This window comes from Gastrolobium bilobum, unplaced genomic scaffold (assembly GCF_033153095.1).
Source record: "Gastrolobium bilobum isolate Gb01-03AN ecotype WA unplaced genomic scaffold, APGP_CSIRO_Gbil_v1 utg29262, whole genome shotgun sequence".
Classification (NCBI taxonomy): domain Eukaryota; kingdom Viridiplantae; phylum Streptophyta; class Magnoliopsida; order Fabales; family Fabaceae; genus Gastrolobium; species Gastrolobium bilobum.
Window position 1 is genome coordinate 56,095 of NW_026895682.1, and position 16,472 is coordinate 72,566.

At 31.5% G+C, this 16,472-nt stretch overlaps 3 protein-coding genes across 3 annotated transcripts; 1 reads left to right on the forward strand and 2 right to left on the reverse strand.

The window, feature by feature from the left end:
- Positions 1–1,771, reverse strand: LOC133289428 (V-type proton ATPase 16 kDa proteolipid subunit-like). Its single transcript, XM_061487360.1, has 3 exons — positions 1,640–1,771; positions 875–1,160; positions 1–507 (listed from the first exon to the last, which is right to left on the reverse strand). Exons 1-3 carry the CDS (start codon positions 1,713–1,715, stop codon positions 375–377), a joined length of 495 nt encoding a protein of 164 aa, XP_061343344.1. The 5' UTR covers positions 1,716–1,771; the 3' UTR covers positions 1–374.
- A 326-nt stretch (positions 1,772–2,097) lies between these two features.
- Positions 2,098–4,569, forward strand: LOC133289494 (NADP-dependent D-sorbitol-6-phosphate dehydrogenase-like). The gene is made up of 6 exons (XM_061487459.1): positions 2,098–2,241; positions 2,452–2,546; positions 2,623–2,740; positions 3,007–3,139; positions 3,762–3,981; positions 4,095–4,569. The coding sequence occupies exons 1-6, from the start codon at positions 2,109–2,111 to the stop codon at positions 4,323–4,325; spliced, it is 930 nt and encodes a 309-aa protein (XP_061343443.1). The 5' UTR covers positions 2,098–2,108; the 3' UTR covers positions 4,326–4,569.
- A 740-nt stretch (positions 4,570–5,309) lies between these two features.
- LOC133289527 (polyprenol reductase 2) lies at positions 5,310–7,707 on the reverse strand. The gene is made up of 7 exons (XM_061487500.1): positions 7,559–7,707; positions 7,280–7,464; positions 6,801–7,138; positions 6,205–6,448; positions 5,698–5,793; positions 5,546–5,617; positions 5,310–5,446 (listed from the first exon to the last, which is right to left on the reverse strand). Exons 2-7 carry the CDS (start codon positions 7,460–7,462, stop codon positions 5,342–5,344), a joined length of 1,038 nt encoding a protein of 345 aa, XP_061343484.1. The 5' UTR covers positions 7,463–7,464; positions 7,559–7,707; the 3' UTR covers positions 5,310–5,341.
- Between the last annotated feature and the right edge of the window lie 8,765 nt (positions 7,708–16,472).

Below are 16,472 nucleotides of genomic sequence, written 5' to 3' on the forward strand. Positions count from 1 at the left end.
CAGCCTCACACCAGCATCCAGTATGATAAGACTCATTAATGCATACGAGTAACATTCGCAACCAAATCATTACATGAACCTATTTCAGCAGCAGCAGTGAAAAAAAATAGACTCGGATCATGTGACATAATACATTTCATAAGGAAAAAAGAGGAAGCTTGAGAAGCTTTATTAAGAAAAGAAATACTACTTATACAAACACCACCAAATGTCCGGTGGAGCTATCGCTTCCACATAAACAAGTATTTGTTAAATCCTGCAAAATGCTGTCCGAACATCACTAACTTCACAACTAAAAATTTACCGCATGGCCCTCTTAACAAGGTTAAAACAGATGGGTGGTTCAAAAAATATTTTGCAGCATAGCTCTTTTCTTAATCAGCTCTAGACTGGCCAGCACGAGAAGACAGGATAATACCAACAATGAGACCATACAGGGCAAGAGCTTCAGCAAAGATGAGGATGAGAATCATTCCAACAAAAAGTTTTGGCTGCTGTGCGTTGGCTCTGCAGGAGTAGATTAATTATTCAAAGAAAGAAATATATTAGGAATTATTGTAAAAGGTGTATCCCTATATCAAATTCATAACAAACGGAGGCTAGCAGATAGCAACAGCAAATTATATGTTCCATCGAGAATTATACCCTATTTGATGGTTAAAAAGGCTAGGGATATATTAACATGTACTTCCTAAGAAAACAGTTCTGCAGTGTAACTAAGAATTCAGAGACGCATATACTCAATGATAGAAAGCATAGTGTCAATGTGGAATTCTGTAGACATTAGCACCATGGCAAATAAAAAACAAAAAGGGTCCCTAAAAACAGCTTCAAGTTCAATCATAGATGAGTTACTAGGGAAGAAGAATTATACCTAACACCAGCATCACCAACAATACCAATAGCCATGCCAGCAGCAAGCCCAGCCAACCCGCAGGCAAGGCCAGAGGAGAGATGTGCATAACCATCAAAGAGGTAATAAGATTTAGCCTTTGGATTAATCCCTGTACTGATTATAACAGCGATAATAAGGCCATAAATACCCAAAACTCCAGCCATGACAACAGGGACAATAGACTTCATCACCAGCTCTGGTCTCATCACACCCATAGAAGCCACACCCACCCCACTCTTTGCTGTGCCATAAGCAGCTCCCATACCTTTCTCCATCAATTCAAATGAAACTCTTAGTAACATAAATCTTGAGAGAACGTAAAAGCTACCAATTTTTAATTTTTTATATAATTTAAAACAATCCAACTGTTCTTCTGCCAATCATTTTCAAAATTACATGAAATAATTTCTATAAGAATTATTTTGTCCTTGGAATTTCAAAACAATGAAGATTCTTACAAGAAATAATAGGAGAAACGACTACTTGGTCATGAGATCATTTTGATAACATTTCAGCGTTTATATATAAAAACTCAATCTATGATTTGCATTAGCTTATTGAATCAAACAACAATTGCTCCACAGAAACGATCGAAGCACTAACAGAGTCAACAACCACAATATAAAAGATAATTCTGTCAGAATTTCGCGCATCGAACATTAAAATATCGTTAAAAATCGAAACTGAAAAGAGATCGTGAAAAGATGAACACAGATCTAATTGAGAAATTAAGGAATGAATTACAGGAGAAGACAAGGGCAGCTGCGGCTCCAAGGAAGCCAAAAAACGGTGCCGTCTCATCGCCGCTGAATGGAGCCATTCGTACTGAAACGACGTCGAATAGATCTGATCGGAGAAGTGAGATATTCCGATTTCGTCACAGAGAGGTTTTCCAAGTTCCAATCTCTGTTTACCGTACAACGAGTGAAGAGAACGTGACTGCACCACCTATCATTGCTCTTTTTTCTTTTTTCTTTTTTATAGTTAGTTTATTACATCCTCGGATGCCCCAACTGGTCCGGGTAGAAATAACCCGAACCTTAGTTAAACCGGCCCAGCCTAGTTATAAAAAACCAGTCAAGTTGGGCTCTTCGCGTTTTTCTTGATGGGCTTGGGCTATTCCAAAGTAATGGCCCGAAATTGAAGGCGGAGATAGTATAATTGAGCATGGTCAGTGGTTACAGTCTTCACCGGGAGCTAAGGAAGAGAAAACATGGCAATAACACTGAACAGTGGTTTCAAGATGCCCATCATAGGATTGGGTGTGTGGCGCATGGAAGGACAAGAAATCAGAGACCTCATTCTCAGTTCCATCAAAATCGGTTATCGTCATTTTGATTGTGCTGGTATGCTATTTTTCCAACATCCATCTTTTCCAGTTTTGGCTTCTTTCTTTTCTTGGATTTTTAATCCCTAAATGAATAGTTAAAAGTTACTTACTTTGCTAAATAACCTTATTTGTAGTTTTATTTTTATTTTTTTCCCCAACATTCAAATTATGTGTTGATAAAGCATGTATAATATGATGGATTGATGAGATTTGAAATGAGTTGCAGCTGACTACAAGAATGAAGCAGAAGTTGGAGAGGCGCTTAAAGAGGCATTTGATAGTGGCCTTGTGAAGAGGGAGGACCTTTTCATTACCACAAAGGTCAGTCTTGTACTGTAAAGGTGATTGCTCTGAAATCAGATAATTACTATCTTACCCTTGTTGGCATTTATTTCAGCTTTGGAATTCTGATCATGGACACGTTGTTGAGGCCTGTAAAGATAGTCTCAAGAAGCTTCAGTTAGATTATCTGGATTTATATCTTGTTCACTTTCCTGTAGCCACAAGGCATACTGGTATCTCGGTTTCTTACTTATGCGTCCCTTGAATTTACTTTTTGTGATTCTATGGTAATATTATCATTTATCAATGTTGGCTTCTTAAAGGAATGATCTAACTGAGCCAGATTGTTTTAACATTACTTACAGAAAATACAGTGAGCTTTAATTCCATAAATTATCACCTATCGAATTATTTTATTTGGAAATTTTTAACAAGTGATGTCAGGTACGTTTTTATGTTTTCTGTGTGTATAATTTTGTCATATTTCACACGCATACAGGGGTTGGTACAACTGATAGTGCTTTGGGTGAGGATGGTATCCTGGACATAGATACAAGCATATCCCTGGAAACTACCTGGCATGCGATGGAAGAACTCGTTTCATTGGGCTTGGTTCGCAGCATTGGGATCAGGTGCAATTTAGTGCTGTAAACAATCTTTGCTATGCTCTAGTTGATGCTCTGGAAATCCTTTTTATGACTACTAGTTTATGTGATAACTTTTATCTAGTCATTTGGAAATAGTAATATCAAGAATGAAGAAAGATAAAACAACCAATCTTTTTAGGTTCATGAAGATTAGCATAGCGACTGTCTCTCATCAATCATTATTCACACATGTTTCTAAATACACCTTCCTACTCCTGCATGCAAGTTTATGTTATTTGGAGATGATTAAAGACTTGCGGCCAAGTATCTTTGTATATCCATCATACCATTGCGAATGGTCTCTCCAAGTCATTAAGCAATAAAATTATTGACTTCTATGATACATATTCAAGAGTTTTTATATGCTGGTGTATTCACCCTTGTCACACGTTTGGTCATGCTTAGCTATTATCACCTACACCCAGTGGGATAATGATAAGGCTTGGTTGTCTTTGGTTGCTGTTGGTCTCGCCTACCATAATGAAAGAGGAGTGTATTGGATCACCCATCTATGTTTAATTTTGTGGACTAGATGTTCCTAGTATTGATTTGAGAAATGGTTGATTCTATTTAATAAAATTATAATCTGACGAAGAGCTATTTGCAGCAACTATGATATCTTTCTGACCAGAGATTGTTTAGCATATTCCAAGATAAAGCCTGCTGTAAATCAGATTGAAACTCATCCATACTTCCAGCGTGATTCTCTAGTCAAATTTTGTCAAAAACACGGGGTTTGTGTCACAGCCCACACTCCACTAGGAGGTGCTGCAGCAAACACAGAATGGTTTGGTTCAGTTTCATGTTTGGATGATCAAGTTCTCAAAGTGAGTTATCAATACTATTTTCAAACACTGATTAATAGAGCGCGATAAACAGTCATTGGCAGCCCATTAAGCGACTTTGACTAATTTCAGGGTCTATAATTCTTTGATTTCAGGGTCTGGCTGAAAAATACAAAAAGACTGCTGCACAGGTTGTTCTTCGCTGGGGCATTCAAAGGAACACTGTGGTCATTCCTAAAACATCAAAACTGGAGAGATTGAAGCAGAACTTCGAGGTATTTGATTTTGAGTTGTCTAAAGAGGACATGGAACTAATCGGAAGCATGGACAAGAAATATAGAACTAATCAACCAGCCAAATTTTGGGGCATAGACCTTTTTGCGTGAGAATGCCCTTCCTTTCTTAGCATGTATTATGATCTTCCAAGCATGTATTATGATCCTACAAACAATGCAAAAACATTTTGGTTGTTCAACCTTGAGACTTGTATTGACATTCTGATTTGGCATAAATCTTTCAGTCCCTCCTTAGTAGCTCTTTTGGTTTGCTTATGTGAGAACTAGGTGATGATTGTAAAATTATCTTAGCGAATACATTTCTAATGTTATGAGATAAAATCATCTCGCTTGCGTGCACACATATCTACACACATTTGTAAAAAATGGTGTAACTTTACATGTGTGCAAATAGTACTGTGTGCTGAAATTTTTACGTTACATGTGTGAATTTTAGAGTCTCATTTTATTATTTCAAACTGAAATTCTAATTATAGACGGCATTTCAAGCACGAACTTTGAAATTGAAATAGCTATTTCGAAGATTTCTTTTTTCTTAGGTACTACAAACGTTAAATATAAGATTGTTAACAAATATTTTTTTAGTTGTTAGTTAAATATAATTTCCAATTCCAATTTAATTTCAGTCTTCTGAAGAAGCTCTTTTGTTTTGTTGTGCTTGGACTTCAAACCAACGCATCCCTTATTCTGGCTTTCAAACTTAAGCTATCGTTTCCCTCCCCAATGGGGCTTTACTTCATGGCTGGATTTGTTTCTTTCTCTCTCTAGTTGCTCCATTCAAGTAAAATCAAGAATAGTATTTTTAGCCCAAAAAAAATCTAGAATGTTAACATTTTTTTTAGTGGGTACGCAATACGGAGAAATTATTGGTTTCACAAAGTTGTGGAAATAAACGAGTAATTTAAATAGTTTTCAAAATTTTCTCGAGTTTCCAGACTGAACGCATCGGTGACCACTTAGTACGCCGTTATTTTAAGCAAATTAGTATACTGAACCTGAATGTTTGGTGTTTTAATTATAAGCTTTTCTAAAAACAAAATATCTTAATCTAAACATATACATAACAAAATATCAATCTGTTGTGATACTTATACATTGCCTCAATCTCAGAGAATAAATGGAATTACAGCAAACCGTTTACTTGGGTAATCTTCGAACTTTTGACGATACCAGCCATGAGTTTCCACAGCTGCAAATGTAAGATTTGCCACCTGCACCCAATAAAAGAAATGTGCAAAAAGCAAATCAAAATAAAAGAATCATTTGTTTAAAATATTAAAATCTTGCTAAGTCTGCAATGAAAATATTACCACAAAAACAAAAAGTAACCAGATTGTTAGATTGGAACCTCCAGTAGCGACCACAAAACTAGCGTATATAACCTTCATCATTATCAAATATTAGGCTTATTCATATGAGTCATAACAGTAGAAGTAATAGAGAAAGAGAGAAAGAGGGTTACAAATTCAGAGAGATAATGTGGAGAGGACACGATTTCAAACCAATCGCCACGAGGAATTACATATTCCTCTACTTGTCTTGAATCCCGTAGCGAACCCTGGCAAAATTATAAAACTCAGATAGCCGCATGACAAAAAAATTGCAAGAATGTTAAGATAACAGTCCTCCTCATTACTAAAATGACATATTTGCTTTAAACTTCAATATTTTATTTTCAAGAACCATTGCATATAGATATAAGTTTACTAAATGCCAAATAATGTTCCCAATGCAAAGTGAATAAAGAAACTCATGAACTATATTTTTAACTTCTGTGACCCAGTTCACTCTCTATTGTGACTTGTTACCATTAGCATTATAATCTGAGTGAAATGAAAATAGATAGCAACAAGAGCCATGAGGATAAAAAGAAAAGCAACTAGAAGTTATGAGGACGTGGTCAAATCAATTGATATTAATGTTTTGCAAAACGAAGATTTAGATGTCAATCAAAGTAGATGATGCATACAAGAATCATATGGCATCGGTATTGATGTATCCAACCCCATGAAAAAACAGCCGCAGCAATCCAATGCTTCCACCCAAGCTTGACGAGAGGATTTAAAACTTGCCAGAGTTCGAACTCTGTGAACTCTGTAACTGGCATCTGATTCTTGCCTTTGACAATGAACTCAGTCACTAGATTTACTAGGAAGTCAAACACCTCCAATGCACAATCACCACAAAGCGACAGTGGTGCTGCTACGTAGAAACTAGCTTCAGAAAAATAACAAATCAATCATCTTTGTTTTAGTATTTGCTTGAGTATAACCAGGCATAACTAAGAAATATACAAGTGAAGGAAATGCTACAATCAATATTTATGTAATATTGTGTCATCTAAGAACACAGATAAGAGAGACATTTAATTATAGCAATTCAGTCATGTCACAAATTATATTACCTAAACAGGAAGCAACAGATTTCATAGGAAAACTCTAAACAGAATAGCATTGTTGGAAGAAAATAGGCCTTTTGCACACATTAGCAATTCAGCATAATGAAACCAATTTCTAACTTCAAAAAGCAAGTGTAATAAGTGAAGTAGATTGATAACAAACTTACAACAATCCAGTGAGATAACCAAAGATATGCATCCGAGCAGAGGAGCTATAATTAAAAACATATATGGTTTCATAAAGGCGTCTGAGGACTTGAACGTCCACAAGCAAAAGCAGAAAAACAGCTTGCCAGGCAACATATGTCTGGCGCAGTTTAGCAGAACCAGTTCTTATACTTGAGCCTCCAGTCAAGTAGCTGGTGATAGTAGAGTAAGAAAATGGCTCTGAAACCAATGGTACCATTCTGTAAGCATATATCCAAGTTGTAACAAGTAGGAACGTTGTCCATATGGAAGCCACAACATAGAAGTGCAAGAAGAATCTCTGAGGAACGGTGAATTTCTGCAACCCAATATGATAAAGATTTCAACTTTCATTCACCCCATTATATTCCTTGGGTAAAAGATAATAAATTTGCACACTGGCTAAAATAAAAGATGAAATTAAATGAAAGGGGTAAATAGGGAATGAATGTAATGTTACTTGGGAGGAAGAGTGCATGATCTTTCCCCTCCTAGCAAACCCCAACAAGGTTCTACGGAACCAGGTCAACCTGGGAGTGGGGATAGAAGCGATGATAATAGGCAATGTACCAGTGATCCAAGCCACCCTCAACAACTGAACAAGAAGCACCTCCATCACTTGTTTGTTTTGATCCCTCAACATAACTACAAAAAACACAGTTTATATGAGAAATTAAAGAATTTAAAGTGCAAGTTATTCCAAGCGTAAAGAGAGAGGCTAGGGATTCTTTTTCAATACCATTGTTATAAATAACAATAATAGTGATAATTAGTATCCAAAGGAAGGAAACAGAGGTTGTTTGGAAACTGAAAACATTGACGGAAAATCAATAAACTGCCTCAAATACGGTCGCCGCCGAATATCTCAAAACTGAAAATTCATCACCGAACGCGTAATGACCACCGAAAAAAAAACGAAACTTTTGGTAACTTTTTTTTATTAGATTGTTATTTTTTTTGTTTAATATTTCTACGGTAGCCAAGTTATATTTATTTGCTCCCAAAATGAAGTTGTTTTAGATTAAAAAATTATAATAAAAAAAATAATTATAATTCAAATTATAAAGATACTTCATTTTCATCTCAAAATGATGTCATTTTAGATATGATGTAAATGTTTTATGTTTATCAAGTAACATAACACAACTTTATTTTTTTACACACACATTAAAGAGGTAGAGTCCACTTGTTTTTATTTCTCTTTCGTCATTTCACTTTTTCTCTCCTTTTTGTTGTGTGTGTTAAAAACAAAACTTTAAGTTATGTAAGATGACATTAATAAAACCTTTAATGTAAATAAATTATTTACATTAAAAAAACGAACTTTTATTTAAAATTATTGTAATCATTAAAATTGTCCTGTTAGACTAAATTGTCCTTTTGAAAAAAAAATATCAATCTACCAAATTGAAAATAGATAATGAGAACAGAAACACAGATATAATTGAGAAATTAGGGAATGAATTACAGGAGAAGACAAGGGCAGCTGCGGCTCCAAGGATGCCAAAAAACGGTGCGTCTCTCCTCGTCGGTGAATGGAGCCATTACTATTGAAACGACGTCGAAATTGAGTCCAGTAACTGAGTCATTATATTGAATTAACCAAAGTGACCATATTGAGAATAAAATAATATCAAATTGAAAAGTTGATTTTAAATGTATTAAATTAAATAATATTTAAAATTATAAAAAAAATTCAATTGTTTAACGTAATTTTTTGCAATTTTTAAAAATATAAAATAATAAAATTGATTATTAATGATGAAAATATGACTAATGGTTTTCTTTTGTTCTAATTTACATTTTTCTAATTTACAAAAAGATTACGTCAAATCCCCATTGTGGGGATACAGGGACCGAATCTCCTCAAAAAAATAATTAGGATTACTATATAAAATAAATAAATTACATTAATTCGTACATATTAGAATTATATTTTAAAATTTTAATAAACTCAAAAATTTAAATTTATTATCGATGATATTAATATAATTTTTTTATTATAGCAAAAGAATTGTGAATTCTTTTTACAAACAATAAAAAAAAAATAATCGAGTTGTCATTATTCATAATAAATTAATATTTTTAAACTTATAGTAATTGATAATCAATAGATAAATTAAGAATTGTATTTATATTTTAAATACAAAATTATTTTTTATTTTCTGATTTATGAAAAAAAATCAAGTGAATTGAATTGTTTAAACCAAAACAATAATAGTCGAATTATTATTATTGATAACAGATTTTTTGAATTTGCCGTGATTCCAAAAGAGTGCATAAACAATTAAAAATTACTTACAAATTTAAATATTACTTAACTTAGTAAAATTAATAATAATTTCTATTTTAATGTTTGGTCAATTTTATTAATTTAAAATTATTCTTCCACATTTATTTGAATAAATACTAGAAGCAAATGGAACCGCACCACATTTCTATTTATAAAAAAAAAAAATTGATTTCAAGGTCGGCCCCGTTTCGGATTTTTATTCAACTTTGATAAAAAAAAGAAATAGATTAATATGTGGTTTGAAAAACAATATTGATTCATATTTTTCTAATAAAAAAGCAATTTGACCAATCAGCCTCAAAATTGGAATTACTTATCTATCTATCTCTGTAATTTTAATAGAGTTGTACATTAAAAATGAATCATAAAATAAAAAATAATTATATCTTTTAAAGAAAAATATATTAACAAAATGATTTCATAAATCAATAAAAGTCGGCCTAATTTTTCCTTTTAAAAAAAAAATATGCCAGAATTGTTTGAGTTGTAGTGACTAGTGAGGATTCGTGTTAATTTTTTTTTCTGTTTCCAATCTTATCTTCGAGTAAAAAAAAAAATTGGTAGAATCTTCGAGTAAATTAAGTACTACTAATAAATAAAAAATGTATGTTTATAAGATTAAAACTTTTTTCGAATTTATTTAACTTAATAATATTTTAAAAAAAGAGAGATTTGCTGCCAAGAAAAAAAGATTTTTATTTTTTATTTAAAAAATAAAAATGAAAGGACATGGTATATAGGCCAGGTCTATCTAAGTGACAAAATAGGGTCTCGTTTTGTGGGCCACAGCTGGGCCCTTCTTTTTGATTTTCTGAAAGTGGATAAGGCCCTTTTTGAATTCTTCTTCTTTTTGTTAGCCATGTCCTTTTTTTATGTTGAGGTACTATAAAATTGAATCTGGATGCTCTTTTCACCTCAAAATTCATATAATCATGTCTTGTGAAAAATTATAATTATACAAAAATAGATTATTGTTAATAAAAGAAAAGAGAAGAAAAATGTTAAAATAGATAATTAACAAATCATAATCATTAATTTATTTTTATATGATTATAATTTTTCACATTTTTTTTCACTTCTGAGAATCCATTTCCTATAAAATTAGCGTTACACCGTCCTTTGTACTAAAATTTTTTTTAACAGTACAGAACCATGGGCTAGGGCCACGTGTGCTTGGAAAGCATTACAAGACGACACGTCACAAGGTAAGAAGGGCATTGCAAATTTGCAATTAATCGCGCCAACATATGATTATCACGGGGATTGCAAATTACCACCCTTCATTATGCCACGATTCATGGAAACTCTGGGATCCACCATTATATTTCTAATCTATTTTGCTTTTTAAATTTTCTTTTTAAAATAAAAGTTAGTCTAATCTTTATCCAAGCATATGTAGAAATATTTTTCTTAATCCAAGCATATCTCTCAAGGGAAAACTGTTTATCTTGTAAAAAGATATAATTTTATGTGATTTTAAATCTTCATCATTAATTTTCGTAAATTAGCAGTTATAATTTATTCTGAATTACTAATTAATTAATAAATTTGACCTAATAAATTATAATCGTTGATTGACGAAAATCAATGTTAGGATCTAAAATGACACAAAATTATATTATTTAAAAATAAATTATTTTTCCATTTATCAAAGTTAGTATAATCCAAGGCACTTTGAGTTTTTTCTTTCTTTTTTAAATTTAAGCTAAGAACTCAAATCAAGTAAATATTCGAATAACAGTAAGAAATTTCTATACTGTCTGAACCTGAATCTAAGCATACTTCCTGTTGAAACTAATTGTTTACTGCTTTCACAATACGATGATAAGGAAAACTTTTTGGAATGTTTGACAAGACAAGCACCCAAATTAAAAAATAAAAATATAATAGACTAAAAGTCGTTAAAATCAAGATTTTATATAAATTCAGAAAAGAAATAAAAAATCATAAAACATAAAATTATAATATAAAAAAATCATAAAAATATAAAAGTGTTTTGAATATTGAACATTATTTTGATGAAAAATTTTATAAAAAAATAAAATTATAATGATAAATCAAGATTTTAACTACCACACACCAACCAACCAACGTTAATTAGCAATTTTTTGAGTGATAAAGTTGACCTAGACCTCTCCTCATGAATATTTAGCTGCTTAACAATGTTAGATATAGACACTAAATATATATATGAGATAGGATCCTTTGATATCAGTATTAAATTTTAAATTTGATACCTCATCTAGTAGCCGTTAGATCAAAAAATGTCAATGGCTCTGATTTGTAAACAGGTGACACCATTGATCTTTATTTATCTAACGGCTACCAGATAAGGTGTCAAATTTGAAATTTGACACTGGTGTCAAAGGATCCTACCTCTATATATATATATATATATATATATATATATATATATATATATATATTACTACGTATTTGCATTATTTATATTATTTAAATTGAGAGAATTATATTTACTGATTTTTTGTTTTATAAATTTTTACAAACTATATTATGTATTCCCGTAAATACACTAGGTTACACTATGTAATTCCGGAAGTACATAGTATAATTTGCAAAAATTTATAAATAAATCATTCCCCTATTTGATTATAGGGGTATGCATCCATCATGCAACAAGAAAAGGTGAAAAATTTTTACACATACAATATTTTGTGGGGCCCACATTTTTTGAAGCAAAAAAAAAAAAAAAAAAAAAAACTAAGGCACGAAAAACGAATTTGTATAACATAAAAACATCATTTTTCTTACAACATAACTTTTATAAAACCCTTAATTGTAACTGACTTTATTAAATTTCATTATATATATATATATATATATATATATATATATATATATATATATATATATTGGGTTTTTCATATGTACAATAATGATGTGGTAAAAAATTATAACTATGTATTCCCGAGAATACGTAGTTATAATGTTAAAGTTATTTTTTTTCTCTCTTTACATCACCTGGCAATGTCTTAAAAGTTGTTCAGAAGATAGAGAAAAAAACAACTTTAATATTATAACTATGTATTTCAGAGAATACATAGTTATAATTTTGAATAGAGAAAAAAAAACAAATTTAATATTATAACTATGTATTCGCGGAAATACATAGTTATAATTTTTTGACCACACCAAACCTTATATACATTAATTAGCTCAAAAAAGAAACCATAACCATTCAAAAGTGAATCAATAAATATAAGGAAATAAATAAACAAAACGACATAGTTCTGGGCTGGCCGTAGATAAATATATCTCAAACAACTTGAGAAATATTTTTCTCATATATATATATATATATATATATATATATATATTGATCTGGATAAAATACAATAGATCCGCCAAGGGTTAAAGCCCAAAGACTAAAGGCTCAAGCAATGCGCGATGTCCATATCGCACATAAGGAGTTTAAGGCGCGACGGATTCATCTCGCCCAAACTGCCTTTAATATGACTTCAAAGTGAAGGAAGTGATCAAAAAGGAAAAGAGCCACCGCGCCATAGAACCAATACATGAAAGACAACACCAACTTGCCGCTACTCTACCAAGATAGCTTGACATAATGAAATAGGTCCAACGAGACACCAGCTGAACCTGCAGCCAATCAAAAGACACACCGCTCGTCGAAGGCGGCATCAGATTCACTGTATAAACAAAGGGTACAAAACCCAAGTTACCAGATAAGCCTGACTTTGATACTAACTTGAGTGTCAGAGTGTCATTGCAGATACCCCCAGTCAAGATCAACGTGCCAAAGGAGAATCATGCCCATCGTATTATGAACAATTTTCAACAGCCCAGAAAACATAAAACTAAGGGTGTGCATGGGTCAGGTCGGGTCAGATTTTTGTGTTGACTCGACCCAACTTGGTTTTTATAGGTTAAGTATTTTAATCCGACCCGCTTTTATTTGATCCAAGTCAGGTTTGACTTGGTTTGGATTTTTTTGAACTAGTTCAGAACCGGGTCAGATCTGACTTGACTTGGTTTCTGAAGGGGGTCAAATTCGACTTGACCCGTTTTTGACTTGGTTTCAAAACATGTTTTTAGTTTGATTTTTTTTATAGTTATTGATTTATTTTTTAAACTCATGAAATTTAATTTTTTTTTTAAATATATAAAATTTATAACAAATTTGATATTTGTTGAATAAATGAAGGAATGTAATTTTAAGCCCCCGCACATGTGAAGCAAAATTAGTGAAAATTAATGAAAAGTAAATGATAAGAGAACGCTCTTCCCATCTTAAGATGAAAAATCACTAATTTTAACAATACTAAAAAAGATCATATTTTCGATGAAATTTCTACGTTGCAAACGATAAAAATTTCGTCACAAAATTATTTTTTCGTCGGAATACTTTTTGTCAAAAAGCGACGAAATGTTTTCTCTAATGAAATTTTTTACAAAAAAAAAAATTGCTGTCGAAATTTTGGACGAAATTTAGTTTCCGTAAAAAAAAAATTCGAAAATGATTTCCTCCATCAAATGTTTTAAACAAAAAAAGAATTCTGTCAAAAATTTTGACGAAATATTTTTCGTTCAAAATTTCGATGGGAATGTGTTCTGACAAAAAATTTGACGGAAATTGTTTTGAGGGAAATGTCTCATTCGAAACTTTCGACGAAATTTAGATTCTCTAAAGAATTTTGACAGAATATTTTTTTCGTCAAAATTTTTTATCGAAATATTTTTGACATAAATGTGTTCCGTTGAAAATTTTGGTGGAAATGTTTTTTATCAAAAAACTTGACGAAAATATTTAGTCGAAATTTTTTGATGAAAATGTGTTTAGCTAAAAATTTCGACGAAATTTTTTTTTTGTCAAAAAGTTTAACTAAAATGTTTCCGTCGAAAACTTTCGCCGAGATTTGAATTCTGTAAATAATTTTGATGAAAAAATTTTTCCGTCAAAATATTTCGATGAAAATGTGTTTCGTCGAAATTTTTGATGAATATGTTTTTACTAAAATAATTTGACAAAAAAAAATTTCGTTTAAATTTTTTTACAGATATATTTTTAGTCACAAAATTGATAAAAATATTTTTCGTCAAAAAATTTTGCTAAAATTTTTTATGGAATTATTTTTCGTAAAATATTTTGACGTAATTGTTTTACGTTAAAACTTTTCTTTTAATGTAATTGTGATTTTCTTTTTCTTTTTTTTCACATAATGAGTGTGGGTCAAGTTTTGGGTCAATGATCATGATTAAAACAAGTCATGTCTAAAACTGACCTAAATAAAAGTGGGTCAGTATTTAAACCCAATTCAAAAAATATGTATTTATGGGTCAAAGGCAGGGCAAGAGAACCAATTTTTTTGCACATCGCTACAGATAACCCAACCCAAAGACTTCTCATATCAACCGTGTGTGATTAGGCCCTGTACATATTGGTTAGCCCATATCGTATTGATCTGATCATGTGTGTATGTGTGTGTATGTCAGGTAGCATTGTTTGATACCGTTGTCAAACTTTTAAATTTGACATCAAATTCTAATCGTTGATTTCTGTCAATCAATGATTATCATTTATTGAGGATTAATATCTGGTTGGGGGAGATTATTACCGTTGATTGACGAAAATCAACGGTTATAAGATTTGGTGTCAAATTTCAAAGTTTGACACCGATATCAAAGAATCCTGCCCCTCTCTCTATATATATTAACTATGAATACTAAATTATTGGTAATTTTTTTTTTTTTTTGCCGCATGCACAGAGAAGCAGATATATACATGAACTTCCAAGTAGTAAAGCTTGAAAGGATAATTAATAAAAAAGTTAAGGAACAAATTAAAAGAATAAATTTAAAAGTATAAGATGTTTAGATTTATAAGGAAAAATAAATTTTAATATACTAAAAAATTAAAAGTGATAATTTTAAGAGTATAATTAAAAAGTTAAGATTTGTATAGAAATAATAATTTTAATATAAAAGAAAAGAAAAAAATAATTTAAAGTTTTAAATAATTAAAAATATTAGATAATGGTGAAATTACGTGTCTTAAAAAAATATATGATCAAAAATAATTTTACTTTAAAAATGAAGACTCTATTTCATGATATAAAGATAGATATTAATATTGATATTCACGGTAACTTTTTTTATTTTTGCTGCTAGCTAGAATCTCGAAACTAACTTCAATGACTGAAAAAACATGAATACAATGAGATTATCATAAAAAATATTTATTCTATTATTACTAAATAACATGTTAATTTCTTTAGCTAAAAAATTTCACTTTTTTTACTTGTTTGTACGTACAAATTAAATATATCATAAAAATGTCTTAATAATAAGAATAATATACAAAGGCAGTTCGTTAATGTTCTGCCATATCATAAAAAGCTAGTTAGTGATTGCTATGATTTCTTTCATCACATGCAAAATGAAAACAAATCAAATGATACCAATGATTCACCACATTTTAGAGTATGTTGATATCCTTTAAAAGCTAAATCTTCAAGAGCTGAAGTTGTTGCACCAAATATTCGTAGAAGGCTATATATTGAATTAAAATGAGAACTCCATCTTGTGTCTCCAAGTCTCTATAATATCGAATCTTGTTGAGATATATAAAATCATTAATGTAACCTCATCCAATAGTTTAAGCTTTTGAGTTGAATTGATTTTTTACATGGTATCGGAGGTATCAGAGCCTCGTGTTCCGGGTTTGATCCTCGTCGTCCCCACTTTTTTTTAAGTGAAATTTCTTTGTTCGCACAGGTAGGTGGGCTTGTGCATTGTCCACTCTTTAAATCCAGTGGGCTCTCGTGTGAGGAGGCATGTTGAGATATATAAAACTATTAACGTAATCTCACCCAATAACTTAAGCTTTTGGATTGAATTGGTTCTTTACAAATCTGACCGGCTGCTTTTCATGTCTCAATCTCGTTAATTATTTGCAACTAACTAAGCAATTTTAGTTGCATACGTAGCTAGCTTGTAGGGTGGGTGGGTGCATGGAGATGAACCATGGCATTATTTGCATCCTCTTTTTGTCAGCTTCAATGTATCTTGGTGGCGTAGCAGTTTGCATATTAATGTGGTGGACTGGAGGTAATGACTTAAGCTTGTTGGTTTACTGTTTTGTTGAAGGCTGATGTACACGAGCGTAGAATATTTAGTTTGAATGTGTTTGGATATCACTTGGCGGGTGACAAAATGGGTTGAGCTCAGCAGGTCAATCCGCCAACCCGTCAAAACAGAGCGGGTTGGGTTGAAGTTTTCAATCCACCAATTTATCTCAACCCGCCCCACCTAAAAATGGGTTAAAACGGGTTCAACCCGCCGCGGGACGGGTTGACCCGTCGGGTTATAATTTTTTTTTTTT